The sequence below is a fragment of the Chiroxiphia lanceolata genome, chromosome 1, assembly GCF_009829145.1.
Source record: "Chiroxiphia lanceolata isolate bChiLan1 chromosome 1, bChiLan1.pri, whole genome shotgun sequence".
NCBI classification, from domain to species: domain Eukaryota; kingdom Metazoa; phylum Chordata; class Aves; order Passeriformes; family Pipridae; genus Chiroxiphia; species Chiroxiphia lanceolata.
The window spans coordinates 61,857,641-61,870,660 of record NC_045637.1 but is presented as its reverse complement, the minus strand read 5'-3'; the positions used below and the strand labels follow the sequence as shown (position 1 = coordinate 61,870,660).

The 13,020-nt window shown below is 42.6% G+C and overlaps 1 protein-coding gene across 1 annotated transcript in view; it reads left to right on the top strand.

Annotated features, from left to right (window-relative positions):
• The window catches only part of RIPOR2 (RHO family interacting cell polarization regulator 2), a 68,040-nt gene that overhangs the window by 44,043 nt on the left and 10,977 nt on the right, over window positions 1-13,020 (top strand). Inside the window, exons 9-15 of the mRNA XM_032676284.1 lie at window positions 290-333; window positions 1,615-1,740; window positions 3,133-3,281; window positions 4,312-4,441; window positions 6,433-7,122; window positions 9,744-9,928; window positions 11,688-11,856. Of these exons, the coding sequence (XP_032532175.1) occupies window positions 290-333; window positions 1,615-1,740; window positions 3,133-3,281; window positions 4,312-4,441; window positions 6,433-7,122; window positions 9,744-9,928; window positions 11,688-11,856 (1,493 nt within the window). The remainder of the gene's footprint in view (window positions 1-289; window positions 334-1,614; window positions 1,741-3,132; window positions 3,282-4,311; window positions 4,442-6,432; window positions 7,123-9,743; window positions 9,929-11,687; window positions 11,857-13,020) is intronic.

Genomic DNA, 13,020 nt, shown 5'->3' with positions numbered 1-13,020 from the left:
TATATAAAAGGAAACTGAGTTCTTGAAGGAAAAAAAGCTGGAAAGTATAAATCTTCCATACACAAGAAACCACAGCCCAATGAATTTTATACTAAATAAAAAAGAAAATAGAAGGCAGCACTAAGAGGGGGGATATAAGCAACAGCTGGGGGTTGCAGGGGGCAGTTGTTCTCTTCTGTCCAAGTATGGCAGTGGTGGCCCTGGGCACTCCACTGCACCCCATTCCTGGGTACAGCTGTGCTTGGCAGCCCAGGCCCTCCCACAGCCCCTCCCTGTCTTTCCTTCTCAGGTCTGGCTGGCTTCGCTCGGCTCTGCCCAGGAGATCAATACGAGGTATGTCTGCTTTGGTTTATCACGTACTTAATAGCGAAAGAATCAAAAGGAAGGCAGATTTATGCTGCTTTTTACATTGTGATGAATAAAACCTTTTCACATCAGCACACCAACTAACAGCTGTTATTTTTCATGTATGTGCTCTGAAAAAACCTTGCAGTTCTCTGTGTGTCTGTTTTTGTCAGGGCATCTGTCTGAAGACCTGGAAATTATATTCAGAGCACTGGGTGATGGCTATTCAAAGAACTACGAGCTTTTTTTTTTTTTTTAACTTTTAAAAATCATATTTCTGACAAACGTTTCTAATTCCTCAGGAAGAAAGCCTAAGCCCCATCTCATGCATGTAGAAAAAACTCAAAACATTCTTGCAAGCATTCTTCTGTGGATGCTTAGGCTCTACTTCATCATAAAGCAGAGTAGCAGAAAGACACTGAATAACCATTTCCTGAGATCCAGATGTTACCTGCTGTAAGGCTGTGTCACGATCTGTGGTCACTGCAATGTTTCAGTAGAGAACATCAGGAGCAGGTTAGTTAGAAATGGATTAAAATATAAGCCTCCCACTCTGTCCAGAACAGAACTAGCTCTGAAGGAATTTACAGTGGCTTGATAATGGATCCCCCAAACCAGTACTTCCCAGCTGTCTTGATCATAGATTCATTTCTTGGCACTCTCGTTCCCTGTGATGAATGTCTCCTGCTGCTCTTACGCCTGCAAAAGCATGTGCTTCCTCTGTGGGACTGGTTAATTGGAGCAGGTCTCTCCCAACCAGCCCTTCAGCCCAAAGTGGCTTGCTGCTCTTATGTTACTGTGCTGTGGGTGTCATTCATTTCCATCACCAGCCAGCCAAAAAATTGCAGGTGGGGAGGCATCTGATGGGAAATGGCCAAAAGCTCATCTGCCTTCTCTCCTGCCTGGGAAGACAGGTGATCTAGCCAGTTGTAGATATTAGGAAAGACCATGGGAGCTTTCATCCTGCCCTCACAAATCTCCCTTCCCCTGTCACTTTCTCTATAAATAGAGTTAAATGTCTTGCAGCTTTGTTATGAGTCATCTAGTTACATGAAGGGGAAAGCTTGAGTGAGGGGTACACTACCAAAGGGAGCAACTAGGAGAACTGAGAGACAGACTTTCTCCTCTGACCCGACGGGAAGCAGAACGGCAGCACCTGTGCCACTAACTCTTCCAACTTTTTTCAGACTCTCTTTCCTCAGTTTTGTTTCTATTTGTGCTTTGTGAGAGCAGATTTCTCAAGAAAATAAGAGGATTTTTCTGTTTTAGATTTTCATGCGTTACGGTCGCCAGCGATGGAAACTGAAAGGGAAAATAGAAGTGAATGGCAAGCAAAGCTGGGATGGAGAAGAAATGGTTTTCCTCCCTCTCATTGTCGGACTGATCTCCATTAAGGTATGTATGCTGACTTCTTTGCCTGCAAGCAAGGCAGCAGTCAAGAACCTGTCTTTTCATGCACCTTCAGCAAAAACAAAGAAGCAGATCATTTAACTCTTTAGAAATGAGCCATCATTAGTATTTCTGACACACCTACTAAAGTGAAGTGCTACAGTATTGTTCAGTTTCGATACTAGTCAAATCAGTTTGTCAGTGCCATGGTAGAGATTCTCCTCCCAAACTGGAGTTTGGGAGCAGTTCTGCCACTGCTGCATCCCTTTGTTGCCTCTGGCCTCCCAACACACTTTTCTCCTAGCTGAAAGTCCATATGCTTTCCTTCCAACAAGCCTCTAACCTAGAGATACCCATTCTCTGACCCCTGTCTAGAAATTGCTGCTAAAACCTATTCCAGCTGACCCTGGTTAGGCAACTTAAACAGAGGAGTGCCTTGAAAGTCTTATGGGAAATGGCCTACTTAGACACTGCAAAGACTTTATGAAAAAAAATGCACATGATTACAAAACTCACAGCAAAATAATTCCAAATGTGTGAGACTGTAGGTTTTCATAGAAAGGCAAGTTGTGACACAAGGTGAGTCACTCTCTCCAGTTTAACAACATGGGTGGAAAGTTAGGAGAGAACCTGTTCTGATAGTGCACAAGAGTCCCAGTATTAATAAGGTTAATGTGTATATTCTCTCCCCTTTTTGGACTTTCTCCAAACACTTTCACATAAAAGGCTCAAGAACTGACTTTAAAGCAAACAGCCAAAAACTGGTTTGTGTAGGAGGTGCATATGTAACTGTGCTCTGAATTTTTAGGCAAGTGTATCTTTAATTATGAATAGTGCTGTACTCTTACTATAACAACATATATGGATGTAGCTCCTCACCACTGAATCTGTGGAAGTCTTCACAAAAGGCCGGCGTTGGTGTAAACAATTACATGACTTCAGAGTTACAAGAGATGAATACCAGGAAGAGAGCTCCCTTGGGAATTATTAAGAGGGCAAATTATATCAGGAGATTCCCAGTCAGGAAAATTGTCAGCTTCTGAGAGACTATATGCTCTCCTTGTTCTCATTCTTCCCTCAGGCTCTGCTTATGGTTACTGCAAAAGATCAAATACAAGATTGGATAACCCCTTAGTCTGAGCCAGTATGGTTGTTCTCTTCTGACGCTCATAAAGAAACATAAAGAAAACTATAGAATCATGATCATATTCAACTATGAATTTATTAAAAGAAAAAAAAACAAACCCCAACTTTTCCCTTAAGTCATGCAACAGACATAATCATATTTTAGAAGCCTTTTAGCAAGGAGTCCAGGCCAGAAAATCAAAACTATTGCCTTGTGATTAAGGATTCCAATGCCATGTATGATCTTACATGTCCTGGTTTTGTCTCTTGCAGGTCACAGAAGTTAAAGGACTTGCTACTCATATCCTTGTGGGAAGTGTAACCTGTGAGACAAAAGACCTCTTTGCAGCTCGGCCTCAGGTGGTTGCAGTAGACATTAATGACCTTGGCACAGTAAAGCTGAACCTTGAAATCACCTGGTAGTAAGTAGAACTGGTTGCTCAATCAATCAGTCAATCAATCAGCTGTAAAACCTCAACCGAAAAGAAAATGTCCATTCATGTGTGCTGTTCTCTCCATTTTGCTCCCTCCTGAGGCAGACTAGGAAGGAATTGTGGCCCAAGTTTGGTGTATGAGAAATAGTTCATGGTCAGCCACAGGTTGCCTGTGTTACCTGTGGCAAAGGGGGTTGTGTGTAGTTTCAGCTGTTAAATTAGGCATGGTAAGTACTGTCGATACGAGGCATGGGAAACAAATAGTGACAAGAGATCTCAGAATTGCCTAAAGCTTATACTTCTTCCCCAAATTTAAAAAGGGGGCATAACTGTGTGTTCATATATTCATTGATCTTTTTTAATATTAGTCTAAAAATCGGTGTTGGATTGATGGATTTATGCTAGCATAGTGAAGTTCAGAAGTTGGCCCATCTTTAAAAGCTGGCTTCTAAGGGCTTTATACAACACAAGGGTGGTGGGAAACCTCCTAGCAATCTCTGTCCATATTGGTGAGTTGATGGCATTAGGATCCAAACCCAATTCTCACTGCATTTTAATGAAATAGGTAAATGTCACTGAAGAAGTGCTGATGCATTTAACTTTTACAATCATGTATGCTGTTTCTTGTAATGCAATAAACATGAAGTCAGCAATAACAGCTCCTGCTTTCCTTTATAATGCAACAGTTCTATTAATAGTAGAGCACCTTTCTCATTAGTATGTGTGACACTTGGCAACTCAAATCCAAGAATACTTTTCATGTGAGAAGAATAACATCAGACTACACACATAAATGATTTCTGAGTGAATGCTTTTATCAGAACTGAGAACCACACTTCTGAGACTGCTGTCTAATTAACAACATTTTCTTTTAAACACTTCTGTTAAAAAAACTTGCTATACCTCTGGGTTTTGATGTGCTAATAAGCCACCTTTTCAAAAAGCCTTTCTATGGACCTGAAAGACCTTCTCGCTCAGCCTAACAACCTTTTTTTTTCTTCTGCTTGTGTGTCCATAGCCCCTTTGATGTTGAAGATTTGACCCCATCCACAGGAAATGTGAGCAAGGCATCTGCTCTCCAGAGGAGAATGTCCATGTACAGCCAAGGCACTCCTGAAACACCAACCTTCAAGGACCACTCATTCTTTGTAAGCTCTGTTCAGCTTCATGTTTATGTAATGAGAAGCCCTAGAGCAGTTCAAACACTGCAAACACTTCATTGCTTTACATGTCTAAGCTTTTCTTCCCTGGTTCCAGCAGGTTACCCTTACAAATGCTTATAAATCAAGTGCATTCCTAGCTGCTAATCCTAAAAGAGGGTGACTGTGATCCTAGCATCTTTGAAACTATGTGGCCAATTATTACATATCTCTTCTTCTTGCCTGACTGCTATAATACTTGATTAATCTTTATAAAAAATGTTTTCATTTTGTAACAGTAGTTAAACAACCATTATAGCACAAGTATTTTTAAGTATCCTGTGATAAAATTTGCCCCTATACCAAAGATATTCACAGGGTACTCCTACATTTTGCATGAATCTAATTCTGAATGCCTAATCAGGCCATCTGTACAGAGATTAATTTTACAAGTGCTGCATCCCATGCTTGTAACTTAGTACACTGCTACAAAGCATTCATTTAACTTGCCCTTCCTCACACCCTCTTTGCTTTAACTGTTGAAGAAATGGCTGCATCCTCTGCAAGACAGGCCAAAGTTGACAATCTTAGATGCTCTGCAGGACACTTTCTTTGACAAGCTTCGTCGCAGTCGCTCTTTTAGTGACCTGCCATCGCTCAGGCTAAGCCCAAAAGCAGGGCTAGAGCTATATGTGAGTCCTGGTTTTTGTTTGGTGAAGGATTTTTTCAGTCTTTATGTGGCATCTCCATTCCCACGCATGCTTCGTGTGTTGCTCTCCGTTGCAACTCACTCATTTTGCTGACTGATTAGAGGGGAGGACATAACTGTCAGCCCATGCAGCTCACATTCAATCAAATTCCTCTTGGTTTCTACAGAGATAATGATCAGAAGTCAACTATCTGTGGGCAGAGAGCAGGGTAGGAATACAAGCCAACAGTGTTCTTAAAAATTACCTGCTATACATTTGCCTATTAACATAACTTTCAGATGCTAAAAACATACCCATGTCAAGGGAAAGAAGAAATAAATCTTTGAATGTAATTATGTTTAGGGAAAAAAAAGCTGCTAATAGTACTGGAAAAAAAAGATGCAAGTTTTGGACATTTTAACCTTATGCAGCTTAACAACATGTGAATGCCTACAGTTCTTTCCAGCAAATTGTCAGCAAAATAGTAGTTGCTTTCCATCTATGCTGTGAATTTCCATGAGTTAGCCACATAACAAAGGAAGCTCTGTAGGTCAGATAGGCAGATGATTTTTCCCCATAGGTCAGTCAAAGATGGACATATATATATATATATATGCTGTGATCGTTCTGTAATCTGTATAGGCTGGTTTTGCTTCTTAAATGATCAATGTCCTGCTCAATACACTACCACACAATTTTGCTACTTCATTTCAGAAGAAACTCACATTGGATGTGACTCCTGTATAACTCTGGTTCAAGGATTCTTACAGAGATCCATGCCACAGGCAGAGCATACTTTCAACAGAAAAGAAATTGCACAGTAATATCACCGTTAAAACACCATGACACTAGATAAACTTTTGGAGCAAACTGTTACAGTTTAGGGATTGCCACTTTAGAGTCAGAAAATAGAACAGAAATCTATGATGGATAGAAAAATGCAGACAAGATGGCTTAAGTACAACCCTATTAAAAAGAGCCATGCTTCAGGAACCAGAGCAGTGCACTAGAAATGCTGTCTGAGGAAATCCAGTAGCGTGAGTGGAATTCATGTCTCTCTTCTGGAGCTTGTCTCCTAGAGCTCTCTGCTTAGAAAGATGCTAAGTCCAGGTTTTCCAGCAGTTTTCCTGCTGAAATGAGGAACCATGCCAGATGAAAGCAGAAGTTGAATTTGAAACGTTTTTCCTATCTCTCAAGTCTTGAATGCTTATTTAATCTTTTTGTTTGCCTTTTTCTTTCAAGGGCACATACTTAATTTTTTCTTCTTTCCAATGCTGCATGAAAAACATTTTCTCTCTGTTACCTTTTTAGTCGAATTTGCCAGATGATGTCTTTGAAAATGGAACAGTGACCACCGAGAAGCGGCCTCTTTCCTTCACTTTTGGTGACCTGCCTTATGAAGACTCCGTGCCCCCTGCCAACTCAGTGGAGTCCTCTTCTGCACATGTCAGCTCCAGCCCTGACATCAGTGCGATGCCCACCCAGCACCAAGCTCTGGAGTCCTCCAAGAGCTCAAGCCTAGACTGTAGCAGCAGTGACTCCCGCAGAGACTCTGTCGCTGAGCCAAAGGACCTGCCGTCCCAGGGAGAGGTAGCAGTGGCTGAGAACAAGACCACGCCAAGGGCAGCTCCTGAAGTTTGCCAAAAAACCTCTGATGCTGGAAGCGATCATGTCTTTATAGAAACAAGTGTCCCGGTGTCTCTCCTGCAGGACACGGATGAAGTTTCAGAGCTCAAGCCTGTGGAGCTGGATACCTATGAGGGCAACATCACGAAGCAGCTGGTTAAAAGGCTTACATCAGCAGAGACACCCCTGACTCCAGAGAGGCTGACATGTGAGGGATCAATTAGTGGGGAATCAGAAGGATATAAGTCTTATCTTGATGGAAGCATTGAAGAAGCCTTGCAAGGGCTTCTCTTAGCTCTTGAGCCACATAAAGAGCAGTATAAAGAGTTTCAGGACCTGGACCAAGAAGTGATGCATCTAGATGACATCCTAAAAGTGAGTACATTTTCAGAAAATACTACCCTAAAGAAAATCTGAGCAGTAGAGTCTCCTCCTCTGACTTGCCAACATCAAAGTAGGCTTTTTGGAGAATAGTAAAATTCCCCCAGTAGCAGTAGGCTTGCTCCTACTTAGAACATCCTTTCACAATATTGCATTTTTAAACTTTTGTTGGCAATGATGTGCTTATCATAGCCTTGTATCCTCAAGCAATGGATCTTTTATCAAAACCTGGGGGAAAGAGAAAAAGGTGCTGTGGCAGAGGTATAATTAAATTATACCCTTCTCTGAAGAAACCACTTGTGAACCCATTGCTTGTGCCATACTGGAGATCAAATATAGCCAGGCACCTGCCTTTGAAATCTGTGAGTCACAGCCTCAGTGGGTGCACATTAGCATATTACCCCTGAACTCCACGGAGCTGTGCAAAACTATACCAGCTGAGGATCAGGCCTTGTAGCCATAGAAGCTGAATTTTCTAAATTGCCAAAGGGATTTATAAGAACAAGTCTTACTGAAGCTTGCCATCCCCACATCACCTACGCTTCTTCCAAGCCTTTTCCTTTTTCCCCCATCCATTTTTATAGTGAGAGATATCCTGTCGTTACACCAAGATGGACAAAAATGCTGAAAATCAGAAGAAAAGGGATTTGCATGTGTGTTGTTGATATGTTTACAATGGATCACTGTGACTCATATCTCCCCTATAAATAACTCATGATGCATTACTGTGCAAAGAGTATTATATGGGAAATAATCATTTCAAATGCTTCATATTCATATGCAACTTGCCCTGAGAGTCATTTAAGCCCCATCATTCAAAAAACATGGCTGAGGAGGAAGGAAGGAAACATTTATTCTTCTCCATTACCTTTTTACAAAGAAACTCTGTAACCTCCTTATTTCCATTGATATTCAAAGCCACATGATACTTTCCCAAGTTGAGTGCTTTTTTTGACAGCCTGCAGCCCCTGTTTCATGCATTATTTATTTCCCAAGGAGATTCAAGCAGACAAAGGTACCATTACTATCACTTTCTAACTTCATGGCTGCTCTGCAGCCTATACAAAGAGGTCAACTATCCAAACAGCAGAGGGACAATGGAGACTGTTTCTTTAGACTCCTTCGATCAGAAATTACAAACTACAAACGGATGGATATGGGATAGGGGGCAGAGAGGATGGATGTATGGAGACAGGATTCATGCACACTTGGGATGGACGCCTGTTCCAGATCTGTTAAAGTGTGTTTGCCGCCTATTGTTCAGCTTGCAGACTGACATTCAGCATCACCAGCAGCCGTGCTGGGCTCCCCATGAAAAAAGGTTGAGCTGTGGCAGAAGAAATCTCTCTTGGCCATCTAGAGAAAAGGAGAAGCCCACATGTTGCTGTTTGCTTTTGCTTGAAGAAGCTGCACTACCAGCCCTAAAGGAAATGGTAGCTAAACCCATCAGCGCTGTGCAGGAAGTGGGATACAGCAGCCACCCATGTCACAGATGTGTTGGGAGGTGTGTTTGATCAGCTAATGACTGTACAGTCAGTTTAAGGAGTCAAGTATCGTAAGTGCAAATGTATGACCATCATTGAATTTGTATTGTGTGCAAATGAATTGGAAATAGAGCTCCAACTCTCTTCAGCTCCACGTGGTGCTGAATCTGAACTCGGAGGCCAATGCATTTCTTTCTACAAGCTGAAACAAAGTCATGGCTCCTGCCTGGGACTAGAGGATGCAGCTTATATAATGGCACTGTTGGCTCATGGCTGCTTCTGATCGAATAATCACATTGTGTGAAAGATGTTGAAGTCATTGAACCAACCAATGGAGATGACCCCTCAAGCTACATCTGATCCTGCAGGGTGACCCTGAAAGCAACTCTGTGGACATATCTGGATGAATTGCCACATGGGGCCAGGGCCTTTGGTATTTCCTACAGCAACTGCAAGGTTTCCTTTGCATTTCTTCCCAGCAGCAAGGTGGGATGGTTTCCCCCTCTCTAGCACTGTAATTTCTGAATTACAATATTGCCTTTCTCTGTCACCTAGGAATCTGATACCTGATTGGCTTTTCCTTGATTAGCCATTTGGCTTCAAAGGCCACAAAAGTCCTCTCATTCCATTAATAAATCTGCCGATATGGTACCAAATTAATTCCTGGCTAAGGTTTGTTGGAGTTTCATCTGGAATAAATCAGATAGTGCCATTGGATATGTATAAACTGGCTTCTGTAGCTAGGACAGCAATTATGGAATATACCTTCCCCTTTCAACTTCCATTGCAATTGCCACCTTTCCTTTTGAAGAACACCGAAAGCTGCAAAACTTGGATTCAAGACATACTTCACACTTCTACGAAACACACTGAATTTTGCCTTTGAGGGTTTTCCTTTGGGGTAGAGAGTGGGTAGGATGGGGAGGGGAGAAGGAACGGAAGGGTTTTCCCAGTTCTCAGGCTTTAATTGTATATGCTATGAATATGAAGGCTTGAAATGAAACACTCAATAAAATGAAGTTTTAAAAATAAAATTAAGAATATGAAAGTTTTAAGCTTTATAATTTTTTTTCTTATCTTTCAGTAGTAGCTAATATCTGGGGTTTTCATTGGTTCGTTCTGCCTTTGCAGTGCAAGCCAGCAGTAAGCCGAAGCAGGTCCTCCAGTTTAAGTCTAACAGTTGAAAGTGCTTTAGAAAGCTTTGATTTCCTGAACACCTCTGACTTTGATGATGAGGATGGTGGTGGTGTGGAGGTTTGTAATGGTGGAGGAGGTGCAGACTCAGTATTTTCAGATACTGAGATTGAGAAGAATAGGTAAGTTTGTAGTAACTGCCAGCTGTGCTTACGCCAAACTGATACCCTAGCTCTTTGTCACTAACAGGGGATCCTGGTGCACAATTTATTCAAGGAAGACTGACTAATCCTTGATGAGTTTATAGGTCAGAGGGTTCCCTGTGGCTGCTGCATACAAAATCTTTAGCTTCCAGGGCCATTTCTTTTTCTGTTCAAATATATGCAATTTGTCCTTCAAAGGAAAAGGGTAAATTAAATTAAGCTGACATCAATACTGGCAGAGCCTCTTCCTTGACATAGGTTTGGACCTGGCCTTCCTTGGATGTTATTACTAATTCCTTTGTGGTTTTCCCCCCCCCCCTTTTTCTTTTCTCTCTAGCCGAATGAGTCTTTGCAGTGGATTAAGCTTGTCAGTAACAATAACACAGGGCCAGATTTAAGCAGCATGATGTAGGTTTCCTTTGGAATGTAAGAGTGATGACTGGTACTCTGTTCATGGCCCTGCGTGTTACCTGCCCTTCTTGCATCACTTTTGGTCTTTCTGAGGAAAAAAAAAAAAAGCAAAAAGCAAAAAAAAAGAACAAAAAAGCTGTGGTGTTTGTGCCGTGGCCTGCCATTGTTGTGTGACTTTAAGATGCTGTGCTTCAATCATTAGATCCTAAAAGCATGTTTGCATACTTTGAGCTGACACGATGCCCCGGAGGCATGTAAGCGGCACTAGAGCTGGAAAAAAGAAAAGAACATGATTCCCTCACACCCTGCACTTTCCAACCAGGGAGCAATACTACTCTCAGCTTGCTTAAAGCAATTTTGAGTGCAACAAGCAACTACCATGCAGTTCCCCTCATCTCATGTTCTCTTTCCAGAATAAGACTTGGTGGGAAGAAAAATTTGGGAAATTGTGTTGCTTGCTAAACTGGCACTCTGAGCTTAGTCCAGTCTGTCCTGATTAAAGGATCTAGCTTTAACCAGTTAGAATAGAAATGAGAATTTCTTTTTTCCCTCTCTGGCTCATCCCCAGACAGTACAGATTCCCACTTCCATTTTTAGATGTGTAAGTGTGTGACTCAGTGTAAAGATTGCAAGTGCTGAAACTTCTGAACTTGGAGCCAAATACACTTGCCATCTTGCGACTGACCTCAGGCTTTGCATTTAAACATAGGGAGGACCATTTGTACAGCAAGACAATCTTGGAAATAATGATTTAAAACACAGTGAGACTAACTCTACACTCTTACAGAAACAATTGGCAAAGTAAGCTGTACACATTATGTCTAAAACAGCATAAGACATCATGCCTCTTACTTCAGCAGTGGTTTTCCTTCCTTCTGCAATGAGCCTTAAATCTGGCAGCAGGAGAGCACGGAAAGCATAGAGCTGTTCTTAGCAGCTCAGTGCTTGGGGTGGCACAAATTGTCATGGTGCTTAATCCACAGTGACTGAGCAGGTGATTCATTAACAGATGGGAGAAAGCTGTCACCACCAAGGGACAGTAACCACAGGTTAACAAGGCTTGCTTGGGCATCACATGACTCAATGTAAACCAGTCAGGGGACAGGTCTGTCCCCTTGGTGGGTTTATCCCTCCTGCGCCCAACCAGGGCAGCACTGCTCCTTTGCGATATGAAGGTGTTCATCACCAGGCTTCTGCCTGCTTTCAGCTCTTCTGCCGTGCTCTTTGCTCATCACCCTGTGTGTGTGTGTGTGTGTGTGTGTGTGTGTGTGTGTCTGCTGTGGCAGCAGTCGACCCTGCACTGACCTCCTCCTTCCTCCCTCCTCAGTTACAGGACAGAGCACCCAGAAGCCAGAGGCCACCTGAGCGAAGCTCTCACTGAGGATACGGGTGTGGGCACCAGCGTGGCCGGCAGCCCTCTGCCCCTGACCACAGGGAACGACAGCCTCGATATAACCATAGTTAAGCACTTGCAGTATTGCACGCAGCTCATTCAGGTACCAGGCCTGCCTCATTTGGGGCATATATTTTAAAATGATCCCTGCCTGCAACATGGGTATGAGCAGGCTGGCAAGGTCAGCACCGCACCTGGGAGGCAGCAGGAGCTCAGGGCTGGGACAGATGCCATACTGTGATAGGATGGTGACCACCCCCAGCCAAAAGAGCATCTATCTTTTCCATCCTGGCCCATTTTTGAGCGCATCTGACATGTGAACTGTGGGGCACTTTGCAGAAACTGCCCAGGAGGACTGAGGGGCAGTGCAGCAGATGACAGGGGCATCCCATGGTCTGGGTTACAAATGCCTGCTGGCTTCGCTGAGAGGTCCTCAGTGAGGTTGGTCTCCAGTTAAGGCAGCCCATGTCTTCAGAGGTAAAACAGAAGCCCCTGCCCCCACTGTTTAACTGAGTCTCAGCTGAGGCTGCAATGTTCAAGAGCAGAAATTAATTTCTACATGTGAGGCAGAAAGATTGTCTGCAACAGACATGGTGAGGGCAGCATGTGGCAGTCCCTCTGGGACATCAGACTTGTCAGTTCATGCTCACAACTTACTGGAGGTGAGTTTTTGTAGTTTTCTTTTCAGAGCCCATGCACAGCAAATGTAACTTTAAACCTCCAGTAAGAGAGGGCATCAGGGTTTTCCTGATGAATCAAAACATGCTACAACATCTGCTTTACAATTATTCACTCTTCCATCTTAGATATAATTCACTTTATTTTCCCAAAGGCCCATTGAAGCAATACAGAGTAAGTCTGATTCCAGCACTCTTAGTGTTGTTCTGGACACTCTACTGACTCACAAGTATGAAAAAAAGGGAGGGTTTTGGTTTAAATGCAAGAGTACACTTAAGTATGCATCTGAGGGAGTCAAGCTTGAACTATGTCCACACACAGAGCAGATTTGATATGAACAATATTTACAAGAACTGCTGAAGAAAATGCAGATGTCAGCACTAGGGAGTATTAGCAAGGAGAAAGTACAATAACAAAGGCACCTGAGTAGCTAATCAGAGCTGAAATGTACTGGAAAAAGAGCAACCTGTGGTCTTCTATGGCCTATGTTATGCAAAATTCAGACTAATATTCTTTTGTGGTTTTAAGGCTTTTGATGATGGATTTCTTTAGCATTGCAGAGTGGGTAAATCAGAAATGACTTATGCAA